Here is a 15,510-nt window from a genome sequence, read left to right as displayed (position 1 = left end):
TCGACTTACTGTCCGGCCATATTCTGTATTCATTAGACTTTTCATTTGACTGAGAAGATCCTGTAATTCTTTCCCACTTTCACTGAGGGCAGCAATGTCATCAGTGAATCTTTTCATTGAAATTCTTTCATCCTTAATTTTAATCCCACTTTTGAAGCTTCTTTCATTTCCGTTATTCCTTCTTCGATGTACAGCTTCAACAGTAAGGGCGAAAGACTGCATCTCTGTCTTGCCTCTTCTTAACCTGAGCACTTCATTCTTAGTCGTCCACTCTTATTATTACCTCTTGGCTCTTGTGCATGTTGTATATTACCTGTCTCTCCCTACAACTTACTCATATTTTTCTCATAATTTCTAACATCTTGTACCAGTTTACGTTGTCGAACGCTCTTCCACGTACACAAATCCTATAAAAGTGTCTTGATTTTCCTTTAGTCTTGGTTCCATTATCAACTGCAACATCAGAATTGCCTCTCTTGTGCATTTACTTTCCTAAAGCCAAACTGATAGTCATCTAGCACATCCTCAAATTTTTTACCATGCTTTTGTATATTATTCTTGTTAGGAACTTGGATGAGTGAACCGTTAAGCTGATTGTGCAATAGTTCTTGTACTTGTCAGCTCTTGCAGTTTTCGGAATTGTGTGGACAATATTTTTCCGAAAGTCAGATGGAATGTCGCCAGACTCATACATTCTACACACCAACGTGAATATCCGTATTGTTTACACTTCCACCAATGATTTGAGAAATTCTGATGAAGAGTTAGCTATCCCTTCTGCCTTATTTAAGTCCTCCAAAGCTCTCTTAAATTTCGATACTAATACCGGATCACCATGTGTTCTAAATCGACTCCTGTTTCCTCTTCTATCACATCAGACAAATCTTCCCCTTCATAGCGGCTTTCAATGTATTATTTCCACCCGTCCACTCTCTCCTCTACATTTGGCAGTAGAATTCTCATTCCACTCTTAATGTTACCACCCTTACTTTTAATGTCACCGAAGGTTGTTTTGTCTTTCCTGTATACTGATCCTGTCCTTCTGACTATCATTTCTTTTTTGATTTTTTCAAATTTTTCGTGTACCAGTTTCGTCTTAGCATCCCAGCACTTCGTGTTTATTTCATTCCTCAACGACTTGTATTTCTGTATTCCTGTTTCCATGAACATTTTTGTACTTCCTCCTTTCATCGATCAATTGAAGTATTTCTTCTTTTACCCATGGTTTCTTCGCAGTTACCTTCTTTGTACCTTTGTTTTTCTTTCGAACGTCTGCGATGACCCTTTTTAGAGAAGTTCATTCTGTGGTGTCACCGCCAGACACCACACTTGCTAGGTGGTAGCTTTAAATCGGTCGCGGTCCATTAGTACATGTCGGACCCGCGTGTCGCCACTGTCAGTGATCGCAGACCGAGCGCCACCACACGGCACGTCTCGAGAGACTTACTAGCACTCGCCCCAGTTGTACGGACGACTTTGTTAGCGACTACACTAATGAAGCCTTTCTCTCATTTGCCGAGAGATAGTTAGAATAGCCTTCAGCTAAGTCCATGGCTACGACCTAGCAAGGCGCCATCAACCATTTCTAGAGATAGTCTCACTTGTATCATCAAGAACGCTGTATACAAATGATGGATTAAAGTTAAGTATTCCAAGAGCTACGTACTTTTCTTTATAGCATTCATTACGTATCCTGTTTCAGACCTCACGCCATCCTGCGTGAGCTTATAGCGTGCATTTTGGTCTCCTCAAGACACACTGTGTCGGCACTTCTGTCGACACATCATATTGGCGACGAAGCTTAAAAGAGGATTTCGCGTTGGTATTGCTCTAATTTACTTGAGTCATGGCTTCGCCACAATCTCCAGATGTACTGTCCGAATTTTATCGCTTGCAGAATCAGCAGACGCAGGCCTTATTGGATGCCCTTGGACAGCTCGTCCAGGGTCAACGTGCCATGCAAAACGATGCGGCCGCCGCCGCTCCACCGCTACCGCACCCACAACATGCAGTTGCACCCCAGTTTCGTCCATACGATGCGGAACTGGAATCATGGACGGAGTGGTCACGCCAGTTTGGATTTCATCTCGCCGCCTACAGAATTCAAGGTAACGAGCGGCAGCCTCATTTATTGGCGTGTGTAGGGGTGCAAACGTACCGTGTGATAGTGAAATTATTTCCCCGATGCGACTTAGCAACTCTGTCCTACGAAGAAATTTTGTCTGCTTTAGATGCCTATTTCAAGGAATCAGTCAATGTAGTGGCAAAACGATATACGTTCTTTCGTACAAAACGTACTGAAACTTCCCCTTAGAACAATTCTACAAGACTGTGCTTAACCTGACACACAATATTTTGTTAGCGCAACGCAATCTGACTTTCAAAATTCCCTACAAAAGAATGGCCCTGACTAACATTAAACTATACCTTTCACAAATCACTTACCTCACAAAAATCTTCGCTGCTCAAGCTACTGCAATACAGCGAGCGCCACTACTGCCAGCTAAATAAAAGATTCAAACTACTGAAGGCACTAACTACTGATAGGGATAGTTAGCAAATGAAAGATATTAATAGAGAACAAACAATGTATTTACCTTAATATCATCACAAGCCATAATATATATATCAGTTCATGACAAATTACAAATCTCCGCCATCTCTCTCCCCACATCCACCACTGCTGGCGGCTCACCTCCAACTGCACAACGCTACGCGCTGATCACAGCCAGCTGCCTAACACTACAATGGCGAGTATTACAACAATGCAAAGCAGCCATAGACTGCACACAGCACAGCCAGTGATTTTCATACAGAGGTGGCGTTACCAATAAAAAACCTAAACAGCCTACTTACATAGAGAAAACATAAACAGCCTACTTACATAGAGAAAACATAAACAGCCTACTTACAGTACGGCCGGTCAAACTAATCGGGAGTGGGTTGCAACTTTGCAAGGCCTTACAAGGGATTGTGCTTTTGAGTGTGAATGTGGACTCCCTTATTCAGATACAATGGTACGTGATGCAATTGACCAGAACGTTTCTGATGTTCGTATACGGGAGCAAATTTTGAAACTAGTCAGTCCCTCCCTTCAACAAGTGATAGACATATTGGATAGGTAAGACACACTTGACTTTGCTCAGGAATCATTTGAAACTTCGCCAACTGTGTGTCACATTAATCGGCCCGCCGGGCGAGCTGCACGGAACTGTAAACAGCCCTCGCGCACGTCCGCGCAGCCACGTGTCCCACGCCAGCACGCAAATGCAGTACTAAAGTCATGCCCGCGGTGTGCAACTAGACATTCGCGTGACAATTGCCCGTCACGCCAAGCTATTTGCTTTTTCTGTAATAAAAAAGGACATGTTCAGAGTGTTTGCCAGAAAAAGCTCCGATCGGACACTAAAAACCATTCCAGGCCCTTTGCTTCGCGCCGGAATCGAACCAAGAATACTCAGGCTCGTGAACCTTCGCCAATGGAAATTCATGTAGTTCATTCCACTCCGCCCAGTGCCACTCCCTCTAAAAGTGACTGTGTGCGTCCCACAAAAAGTGTGCGTCGACGTCGCCGGAAATCACGTCAAGTCGCGAGTGATTCTGTACGAGTGTCTATTCACGTTGCACAAAACAGTCGCTCTTGTCGTCAGCAGGACAATAAACTTTTTGTAGCCTTGGACCTAAATGGCAACGTGATCCCATTCCAGCTCGATACCGGAGCTGCAGTTTCATTGCTCCATAAAGACACGTACAAACAACTGGGCACACCTCCGTTGCGTGCCGCAAATGTTAAGCTAACTACATATTCAGGACAGCTTGTCCCAGTGTTAGGACAGTGCAGCCTTCTTGCAACATACAAGGGACAAACAAAACTTGTGTCATTTTACGTTCTTCGTTCTTCTTCTGCAGTGAACTTGTTTGGTTTAGATTTATTTCAGTTGTTTAACTTGTCTATCGTAAATCAGGTCCTCTCAGTGAACCAGACTGTGCCTTCAGCCAGTGTTTCTCGTCTATGTGAAGAATTTGCAGACATTTTTGCACCGGGCATTGGTTGCGCTAAGAACTATGAAGCACATTTGGAACTGAAAGTGAACGCGCAACCGAAATTTTTCAGAGCGCGCAATGTTCCCCACGCATTGCGTGATGAGGTCGCAAGAACCTTACATGATTTGGAATCACAAGGTGTGAGTGAATGTGCGCAATGCCTCTTCCATTTCAGCTCCACTTCATCGCTTACGCTGTACAGGTGTTCCGTGCCTCTGGACGACGGAATGCGAACGCGCCTCTCGCCAGATGAAATCGGCGTTGCTTTCAAATACTTGCCTGACGCCATTCGATCCCCAGAAACCCCTTTTGTTGATGGTAGATGCATCGGATTTCGGGATCGGAGCTGTGCTTGCGCACAAAGATGATTCGCATGATCGCCCTATTGCCTTTGCGTCCAAATTGCTCTCGTCAGCGCAAAGAAATTATTCACAAATCGAGAAAGAAGCATTGGCTCTCGTGTTTGGTGTTACTAAGTTTCATGATTTCTTGTAAGGTCGTCACTTTACCATCATCACAGACCACAAACCTTTGACATAGCTTTTTCATCCGAACAAGCCTATACCTCCACGTACAGTGCAGAAATTTATTCGCTGGTCTATTTTCCTCTCGCAGCACCGCTACGATATCTTGTATCGGTCCACTGCTAAGCACGGAAACGCTGATTCGTTGTCCCGTTTGCCTGTTGCTGAGGATAGAGCGTTCGATTCTTCCGAAATTGCTTGCTTGTTCATTGATTCGGAAACCGATGACGTGGTCGAATCGTTTCCGATTGATTTTCGTCGTGTAGCTACAGCCACAGCTGCTGACCCTATCCTTGCTACGGTTTTGCGTTTTGTTGCTATGCAATGGCCCTTGTCAAAGTCACGGATAGAGGATCCGTTGGCTCGCAGATTTTTTGCTCCCAAGGAGAGACTTTTTGTTCGACGTGGTGTTTTGTTGTTGCGTTCTGATAATGATCAGTCCCGGGTCGTGGTCCCACGTTCGTTACAGTCCTCTGTCTTACGGCTTCTCCACCAAGGACATTGGGGTATAGTGCGAACGAAACAACTTGCTCGTCAGCACTGTACTTGGTTCGGAATCGATGCTGCGATTACGCATATGTGCTCTTCTTGCATGGCGTGTGCCGCACAACAATCCACACCACCGCGGAAATTCTTTGCATGGCCGAAAGCCACTTCCCCTTGGCAACGCTTGCACATCGATGTTGCTGGTCCATTCTGGAATGCTCGATGGTTGGTTGTGGTCGATTCTTTCAGTAATATCCCTTTTGTTGTCCGGATGTCTTCCATGACGTCATCTGCCATCATCCAAGCGTTATCTGCTATCTTTTGCATTGAAGGTCTTCCACAGACTATTGTTTCCGACAATGGGCCACAATTTATGTCCGCAGAATTTCAGTCATTCTGCAAGGCTAATGGTATTCAACACCTGACATCCGCGCCGTTTTCGCCTCATTCAAACGGTGCCGCTGAACGATTGGTCCGGACTTTCAAGTCACAGATGTTGAAGCTGAAAGAGTCGCATTCGCGGGAGGACGCGTTATTGCTCTTTTTGTCTTCGTATCGCTCTCAGCCCCGAGATGGTCGCTCGCTGGCTGAGTTGCTCCATGGTCGTCCTCATCAAACCTTGATGTCTTTGCTGCGCCGCATCAGTTTCCTGTGCAGCGGCAGACGCCTGCTTTTGCTCGTGGCGACGTTGTCTACTATCGCAACTATCGCGGTTCACGGCGTTGGCTCGCAGGGCGCATTCTTCGCTGCCTCGGCCGCGCGATGTATTTGGTTTTGGGGGCCTCTGGTGAGGTGCGTCGGCATCTCAATCAGCTGCGCCTCTGGCGTCGCACGGGTTCTGCCGCTCCCCGTCTGCTTTCAGCGACGGTGCCGTCCGGTCAGCGCCCTGGAGACCCATCTACTGGTTCGCCTCATCCCCAGGTGTTACCAACGCTGCCTTTCATTTTGCCCGATGGCGAAGCGCCGCCGCCGCCGCCTGTTCTCCCGCCGACGCCGCCCGCAGTGGACGCGTCGCTGCAGCCGCCAAGCGCCTCCCTGGGTCACGCGCCGCCGATCGCTTCCCGTGACCAGCAGTCTTCCGCCATGGAACTCTTGTCCGCTCCGGACCACATGGCGTCTTCGCGCGTCGGGTACCCCGCCGCGATGGAGGTCGACCCTTCGGCCCCTCCTGTCTCTTTACGGGCGCATACACCGCATGTTGGCGTGCACCCTGGACTAGGTTTTCAGGCGTTTCCTAGCTCCCCTCGGACCGAATGGCCGGGTGCGGGTGGCACAGCCTCGCCTGTTGTTAGGCTCCCCACCTCATCGCATACGCCAACATGGGGTCCTCCCCACGGCGGGTGGAAGCCTTATCAAACGACCGTTCGCCGATTTGCGGGGGAGGAATGTGGTTTCACCGCCAGACACCACACTTGCTAGGTTGTAGTTTTAAATCTGCCGCGGTCCATTAGTACATGTCGGACCCGCGTGTCGCCACTGTCAGTGATCGCAGACCGAGCGCCACCACACGGCACGTCTCGAGAGACTTACTAGCACTCGCCCCAGTTGTACGGACGACTTTGTTAGCGACTACACTGACGAAGCCTTTGTCTCATTTGCCGAGAGATAGTTAGCCTTCAGCTAAGTCCATGGCTACGACCTAGCAAGGCGCCATTAACCATTTCTAGAGAGAGTCTCACTTGTATCATCAAGAACGCTGTATACAAATGATGGATTAAAGTTAAGTATTCCAGAAGCTACGTACTTTTCTTTATAGCATTCATTACGTATCCTGTTTCAGACCTCACGCCATCCTGCGTGAGCTTATAGCGTGCATTTCGGTCTCCTCAAGAGACACTGTATCGGCACTTCTGTCGACACATCACATTCCTCTTCAACTATACTGCCTACTATTTCTTATTGCTGTATCTGCAGCCTAAGATATCTTCAAGCGTATCTCGTCATTCCTTAGTACTGCCGTATCGCACTTCTTTACGGTTAGATTCTTCCTGACTAATAGTTTAAACTTCACCCTACTCTTTGTCACTACTATATTGTGATCTGAGTCTATATCTGTTCCTGGGTACGCCTTACAATACAGTATCCGTTTTCGGAGTTTCTGTCTGACCATGATGTAATATAACTGAAATCTTCTCGTATCACGCTGCCTTTTCGAAGTATACGTCCTCCTCTTGCAATTCTTGAACAGAATATAGGCTATTACTAGCTGAAATTTGTTACAGAACTCAATTAGCCTTTCTCCTCTCTAGGTCCTTGTCCCAACCCCTTACTCTCCTCTGACCTTTTCTTGTACTCCTTCCCCTACAATTACATTGCAGTCCCCCATGACTATTTGATTTTCATCGCCGTTTACGTACTGTATTTTTTTTTTTTTGTCATCAGTCTACTGACTGGTTTGATGCGGCCCGCCACGAATTCCTTTCCTGTGGTAACCTCTTCATCTCAGAGTAGCACTTGCAACCTACGTCCTCAATTATTTGCTTGACGTATTCCAATCTCTGTCTTCCTCTACAGTTTTTGCCCTCTACAGCTCCCTCTAGTACCATGGAAGTCATTCCCTCATGTCTTAGCAGATGTCCTATCATCCTGTCCCTTCTCCTTATCAGTGTTTTCCACATATTCCTCTCCTCTCCGATTCTGCGCAGAACCTCCTCATTCCTTACCTTATCAGTCTACCTAATTTTCAACATTCGTCTATAGCACCGCATCTCAAATGCTTCGATTCTCTTCTGTTCCGGTTTTCCCACAGTCCATGTTTCACTACCATGCAATGCTGTACTCCAGACCTACATCCTCAGAAATTTCTGACTCAAATTGAGGCCGGTATTTGATATTGGTAGACTTCTCTTGGCCAGAAATGCCTTTTTTGCCATAGCGAGTCTGCTTTTGATGTCCTCCTTGCTCCGTCCGTCATTGGTTATTTTACTGCCTAGGTAGCAGAATTCCTTAACTTCATTGACTTCGTGACCATCAATCCTGATGTTAAGTTTCTCGCTGTTCTCATTTCTACTACTTCTCATTACCTTCGTCTTTCTCCGATTTACTCTCAAACCATACTGCGTACTCATCAGACTGTTCATTCCGTTCAGCAGATCATTTAATTCTTCTTCACTTTCACTCAGGATAGCAATGTCATCAGCGAATCGTATCATTGATATCCTTTCACCTTGTATTGTAATTCAACTTCTGAACCTTTCTTTTATTTCCATCATTGCTTCCTCGATGTACAGATTGAAGAGTAGGGGCGAAAGGCTACAGCCTTGTCTTACACCCTTCTTAATACGAGCACTTCGTTCTTGATCGTCCACTCTTATTATTCCCTCTTGGTTGTTGTACATATTGTATATGACCCGTCTCTCCCTATAGGTTACCCCTACTTTTTTCAGAATCTCGAACAGCTTGCTCCATTTTATATTGTCAAACGCTTTTTCCAGGTCGACTATGAAAGTGTCTTGATTTTTCTTTAGCCTTGCTTCCATTATTAGCCGTAACGTCAGAACTGCCTCTCTCGTCCCTTTATCTTTCCTAAAGCCAAACTGATCGTCACCTAGCGCATGCTCAATTTTCTTTTCCATTCTTCTGTATATTATTCTTGTAAGCAGCTTCGATGCATGAGCTGTTAAGCTGATTGTGCGATAATTCTCGCACTTGTCAGCTCTTGCCGTCTTCGGAATTGTGTGGATGATGCTTTTCCGAAAGTCAGACGGTATATGCCAGACTCATATATTCTACACACCAACGTGAATAGTCGTTTTGTTGCCACTTCCCCCAATGATATTAGAAATTCTGATGGAATGTTATCTATCCCTTCTGTCTTACTTGACCGTAAGTCCTCCAAAGCTCTTTTAAATTCCGATTGTAATACTGGATCCCCTATCTCTTCTAAATCGACTCCCGTTTCTTCTTCTATCACATCAGACAAATCTTCACCCTCATAGAGGCTTTCAATGTATTCTTTCCACCTATATGCTCTCTCCTCTGCATTTAACAGTGGAATTCCCGTTGCACTCTTAATGTTACCGCCGTTGAATTTAATGCCACCAAAGGTTGTTTTGACTTTCCTGTATGCTGAGTCTGTCCTTCCGACAATCATATCTTTTTTGATGTCTTCACATTTTTCCTGCAGCCATTTCGTCTTAGCTTCCCTGCACTTCCTATTTATTTCATTCCTCAGCGACTTGTATTTCTGTATTCCTGATTTTCCCGGAACATGTTTGTACTTCCTCCTTTCATCAATCAACTGAAGTATTTCTTCTGTTGCCCATGGTTTCTTCGCAGCTACCTTCTTTGTACCTATGTTTTCTTTCCCAACTTCTTTGATGGCCCTTTTTAGAGATGTCCATTCCTCTTCAACTGTACTGCCTACTGCGCTATTCCTTATTGCTGTATCTATAGCGTTAGAGAAATTCAAACGTATCTCGTCATTCCTTAGTACTTCTTTGCGTATTGATTCTTCCTGACTAATGTCTTGAACCTCAGCCTACTCTTCATCACTACTATATTGTGATCTGAGTCTATATCTGCTCCTGGGTACCCCTTACAATCCAGTATCTGATTTCGGAATCTCTTTCTGACCATCATGTAATCTAATTGAAATCTTCCCGTATCTCCCGGCATTTTCCAAGCGTACCTCCTCGTCTTGTGATTCTTGAACAGGGTATTCGCTATTACTAGCTGAAACTTGTTACATAACTCAATTAGACTTACTCCTCTTTCATTCCTTGTCCCAAGCCCATATTCTCCTGTAACCTTTTCTTCTACTTCTTCCCCTACAACTGCATTCCAGTCGCCCATGACTATTAGATTTTCGTCCTCCTTTCATACTGCATTACCCTTTCAATATCCTCATACACTTTCTCTATCTGTTCATCTTCAGCTTGCGACGTCGGCATGTATACATGAACTATCGTTGTCGGTGTTGGTCTGCTGTCGATTCTGATTAGTACAACCCGGTCACTGAACTGTTCACAGTAACACACCCTCTGCTCTACTTTCCTATTCATAACGAATCCTACACCTGTTATACCATTTTCTCCTGTTGTTGATATAACCGATACTCATCTGACCAGAAATCCTTGTCTTCCTTCCACTTCACTTCACTGACCCCTACTATATCTAGATTGAGCCTTTGCATTTCCCTTTTCAGAATTTCTAGTTTCCCTACAACGTTCAAGCTTCTGATATTCCACGACCCGACTCGTAGAACGTTATCCTTTCGTAGATTATTCAATCTTTTTCTCATGGTAACCTCCCCCTTGGCAGTCCCCTCCCGGAGATCCGAATGGGGCACTATTCCGGAATCTTTTGCCAATGGAGAGATCATCATGACACTTCTTCAATTACAGGCCACATGTCCTGTGGATACACGTTGCGTGTCTTTAATGCAGTAGTTTCCATTGCCTTCTGCATCCTCATGTCATTGATCATTGCTGATTCTTCCGCCTTTAGGGGCAATTTCCCACCCCTAGGACAAGAGAGTGCCCTGAACCTCTATCCGCTCCTGCGCCCTCTTTGACAAGACCGTTGGCAGAATGAGGCTGACTTCTTATGCCGGAAGTCTTCGGCCGCCAATGCTGATTATTTATCAAAGTTTAGGCAGTGGCGGGGATCGAACCCGGGACCGAAGACGTTTTGATTATGAATCATAGACGCTACCCTTTCAATATCCTTATATACTTTATGTACTTAGCTTTCGACGTCGGCTTGTATACCTGAAGTATCGTTGTCGGTGTTGGTTGGCTGTCGATTCTGACAAGAACAACCCTATCACTGAACTCTTCACAGAAACACTCTCTGCCCTACCTTCCAATTCATAACGAATCCTACTCCCGTTATGCCATTTTCTGCTGCTGTTGATATTACCCTATACCCATCAGACCAGCAATCCTATGCTTCTTTCCATTTCACTTCACTGACCCCTACTATATCTTGACTGAACCTTTGAATTTACCTTTTCAGATTTTCTAGTTTCCTTGCCACGTTTAAGCTTCTGTCATCCCACACCCCGACTCGTAGAACTTTATCCTTTCTTTGATTATTCATTTTGAGTGAAAATCACGAATCCAATTATGCAACTGACACAATAATCTATAGGCACACCGTTTAATTAGAAGTCTCTCATGAGGAACTCCTTCAAATCCTTCTGGAAATCTAGAATTTTGGAATCATTTTGACGTCCCTAGTCGACAGCACTCATTTCTTCGTCAAAGTAAATATGTAGTTAGCTGTGTTTCGGAAGACGGATGTTTCCTGAATCTATGTTGGTTGTTTGTCAATAAGATGCTTTCTTTGAGGTAACTCATAATGTTAGATCACAGTATATGCCTGAAAATCGTCTTTCAGATTATCCTGTTTCATTTCTTGCGTATTGGTTAGAGTTGTGCCACTTCTCAGTCCTTGGGTACGTATATGTCGACGAGCGGGTGGTTGTATAAGATTACTTATGATGGGCGTAGTGTATCAGCATACTCTGAAAGGAACGTTTCTTGTTATACAGTCTATACTTGAGGCCTTGACTGTATAAAGTCACGCAACCACCTGTAAGTAACTAATGTTGGCAGTTGTTCCGGATGCCCCATGCCTGTAATAACTGTTTACTGCCCAATCCACTATCACTACCTGCTCCTTCTTCGAAAAATCCTGACGCAAAAGCCCTAAGTCCTCTATAATTTTCCTTAGCCCTGCATTTCGAATGGAAATGCTAGTGGCCTGGTACGCTGACCCTAAGAATTCCTGTAGCTGGTGGCCTACACCTCGCCCACGGCTGCTGCGTAACCCTGCTCATTCCTAGGCAACGTGAACTCGGTTGAACTGTGCTGCACATTCCCTGCTTCTAGTCGTAGCAGAGACGCTTCTCCACTTAACTCTGGCTGTGATAGACACGTACTTTTCGTGTTGATACTAAACATAGCACCGTGCTTTCTCTATCTCGTTGTCTTCCATCTAGCTACCAATTCCAAAGCAACCTCCATCCCTCTCTCTCCCCAAATCACTTTCTTACTTGCGTCCTCCAACTGGGAAATTTTTTTTTTCTAATCTTCAATCGCAATGTCCGTACTGAATGCTCTGTAGTTTCAAGACAGAGTTTTCCAGACGTTCTCCTCACTGCCCACTGCATCTCCCCCCCCCCCCCCTCCATCGCCCCAACCCCCCTTGTAAAAGTATTTCCTACAATATTGGCAACAACCCGCCCTTCTTACTAACCTATATCAGCTCCCTCTTTGGCCATTCACGGTCAGTTTCGAATAAAGAGTTAAATTGAACTGTAAAGAGTATCTCAACTTCGTCGAAGTTCGAGGTTGGCTGTACGTAAACAACGTCTTCCCTTGCTACACAATATTTTATTTCTCCCAGACGACTTTCACCTCCCAACCGCTACCCACTCACTTATTCATGAACCTCTCCAAAAAAACATTTAAACCAAACCTTAAATCAGCTGAACACCAATACCTCCAAACATTCCACACACACACACACACACACACACACACACACACACACACACACACATAACAGAAATGAGCAGACATTAGTTTTCAGCATATACTTCGTTAGGCACGTAAACAAACCAAACAGTATGAGGATGAGAACTGAAAGTAGTTACGCCTTGAAATCACAGATTTTGTTCGTTCAAATATCTATACTTAGTGACATAATTCATCATAACAATAAGGGCAAACAAGATGAAATGTGGGAAGAAAAGTTTCGGAACATAAAACATCTTTATGTTTCGTAAATAGAGCTGTAGTGCGACTTTCAGTATGTGACAAGATGAGAGGAAACGCAGATGCCAACTAAAAACGCGGAGAACTGTAAGTAATCACTTATTTGCATAAAAAACGAGACATAAACTGTTTTATAATCTGCAAATAACACATATCGAAACAAAGCTGTATCGTCCTAGATTCCACTAATGATGCTTTAAAGTGAAAAAAGGCGAAAGTCGTCTGGGAAAAATAAAATACAGTGAGAAGGCCTTTTTTCCTTATAAAATAAATATAACCCGGAATGTTTAGGCCTAGATCGTATGTATTTAAGTTGTAGACAATACGAAATGTTTTGAGAAATACGGCTTAGTAACGTTCAATTACCTTGTTATAGTGAGAATGTACACTACTGAAACTTATAGTGGCCTTGTTTTAACGACCTTCATACTATTAAGAAAAATTGAACAGAATTTTCAATGTCCCACAGTATTTCGGCCTACTACAGGAGTGTCGGGGTTTAAGACAATACGAGTGTTTTTCAGATAAAACACAATAGGAATGCTAAACATTCACTCGTGTAAAAGAAAAAAACAAAATGTATTTGAATTTAATACAACTTCTTCTTAAATAATTACGTTTTGCGTTGGTAACATACTCCTATATGGCACTAAGCGTGTTATTGGATCCAGTACTGTACCAGTCGGTTGTTTCCACGCAGTTGTATGAGTAAGAGGAAATTTAAATTAGGCAGTTTGTTATCGTTTTTTTCAGAGCAAGGACTTCACTGCCGTATTCAGATGTGTCGCTTTCATGCCCATTCCTTGCGGCCAGGTTTTACTCTACTGCTGGGCGGCTCACAACGTAACAGAACAGGTGAGCACAGTATGGTACTAAGTTAATACTATGTACTGGATTTGTGTGCCACTACACTAGTTCTCAGTGACACAGACTGTCGTGCAGTTCAAGATTGGAGCTCAGCTTCAGTGTAATGTTTTACTGATTGCGTGTCTTGGTGATGTATTGCTATGTATGTGAAATGTCCCACGTCACTTTTGCCAATGGTTTCTTTTTCTGTTTGAAAAGCATTACGTGTCTATTAGTGTGTTGTAATCTACATTTTCAGTGATGGCATCGAAATTTTTTAAACTGCTAGAGACACTCTTTTGGCATGGAGAACCTGTAGTCTGGATTCATCCTAAAAATACCTACTTCTCCTACCCGTGACAACAGGTATTTCACCATGTGTGGCCAGAGATCCACCCCCTGTACTTTCACGGATCGCTGTTTCTGTTAACCATTCCATTTCCACAACGGACAGCTTTTACGTAGCGATGACGTAACCAAATCGTCATCGTTTTTTCTGATGTCATGGGCTGTACACGTCATGACTGGTGGACATGTGCAGGGAAAACCACATGCTGAGTGGCTAACTGCGGTAGGATTAGGCGATTGTTGTTCGTACTTAAGCAGTTGCACCCATCTAATGTAAGAATAAACCGTTAAGAAATACGTAGAAATTTTTTCAATTGGATGATTTCTGTTGTGACTGAAAATTCGCAAATTTTCACAAACACAACTTTTATTTATGTAAGTTTACAAGGTTGATGACTGAACAACAAAAGAAAAGTAACAATAACGATGTTAGCATAAAAGTCTCCTAATTTTCCACAAAGATTTGTGGAAACACACACACACACACTAGTAAAAGTCTAATTAAGGGACGAAATCTTCAGTGGTCGAAGTCCACGAGGTCGGCATCCAGAGTGAACTGAGCTTGGGGGCTGGTTCTAGCCCCTAACTAGCTGTCTCCAGCCAATCAGGTTTTGGCGTAGTGATACTTTCTGCAGGCCGTGGCTGGAGGCCCCCCCCCCTCCCCCCCCCCCCCCCCCCCCCTGCATTACGTAGTGTTCAGAAAGTCTGTTTCCATTCTCTTGACCGAGCGAGATGGCGCAGTGGTTAGACACTGGATTCGCATTCGGGAGGACGACGGTTCAATCCCGCGTCCGACCATCCTGATTTAGGTTTTCCGTGATTTCCCTAAATCACTTCAGGCAAATGCCGGGATGGTTCCTCTGAAAGGGCACGGCCGACTTCCTTCCCCATCCTTCCCTAATCCGATGAGACCAATGACCACGCTGTCTGGTCTTCATTCCCAAAAACAACCAACCAACCAACAACCATTCTCTTGTATGTAAATAGCTGGTGTTTATTATGGTTCATTGGTACGCCTTGGATATAGACAACTCTGTCCTCTGTGGTGTATTAGAGGTTGCCGGCCCACTGGGGCTACCTGGGCTCCGGCATAACAATGTCATTTGGCACAAATTTTAATAAATGCTCTCTGTAGCTTCCTGGGAGCTAATTATGCATGACAAAAGAGGAAAAAGAAGGCCTGGAGTCTGGCCCTGAGTACTACGTGATAGTAGACTGACCGCTGAGTTATATGCTGTCAGCACACCGTACTCTGGCCGTTGGCGTTCCGATCTAAGAGCCCCTACATCTCACTCAGGTAGCTGGCATCTCGAGGCTAAGTGCACCGTTCCAGTTCTCCCTCCAAAGAAATATCGCTATCGGTACCGGAAATGGATTCCGGGCCCCTCGCATGAGGGTCTGTCGCATTGACCGTTGGTCTGTGGAGGCGGACTTCACAGATAGGAGGGTTGGAAAGTACTCAGAATCGAAGCGCAAATGGTGACAATCATATCACCGATTGAATTTGGTTTTGCCTGGGCATAGGAGGCTTATGTATT

At 44.7% G+C, this 15,510-nt stretch overlaps 1 protein-coding gene across 1 annotated transcript in view; it reads left to right on the top strand.

Moving 5' to 3' along the window:
- The window catches only part of LOC126419486 (odorant receptor 43a-like), a 69,843-nt gene that overhangs the window by 36,033 nt on the left and 18,300 nt on the right, over positions 1-15,510 (top strand). The window contains exon 3 of the mRNA XM_050086674.1: positions 13,532-13,633. Within this exon, the coding sequence (XP_049942631.1) occupies positions 13,532-13,633 (102 nt within the window). The remainder of the gene's footprint in view (positions 1-13,531; positions 13,634-15,510) is intronic.

The sequence above is a fragment of the Schistocerca serialis genome, chromosome 9 (genome assembly GCF_023864345.2).
Source record: "Schistocerca serialis cubense isolate TAMUIC-IGC-003099 chromosome 9, iqSchSeri2.2, whole genome shotgun sequence".
In the NCBI taxonomy this organism is placed as follows: Eukaryota; Metazoa; Arthropoda; class Insecta; order Orthoptera; family Acrididae; genus Schistocerca; species Schistocerca serialis.
This window is presented reverse-complemented; position numbering and strand designations above follow the sequence as displayed.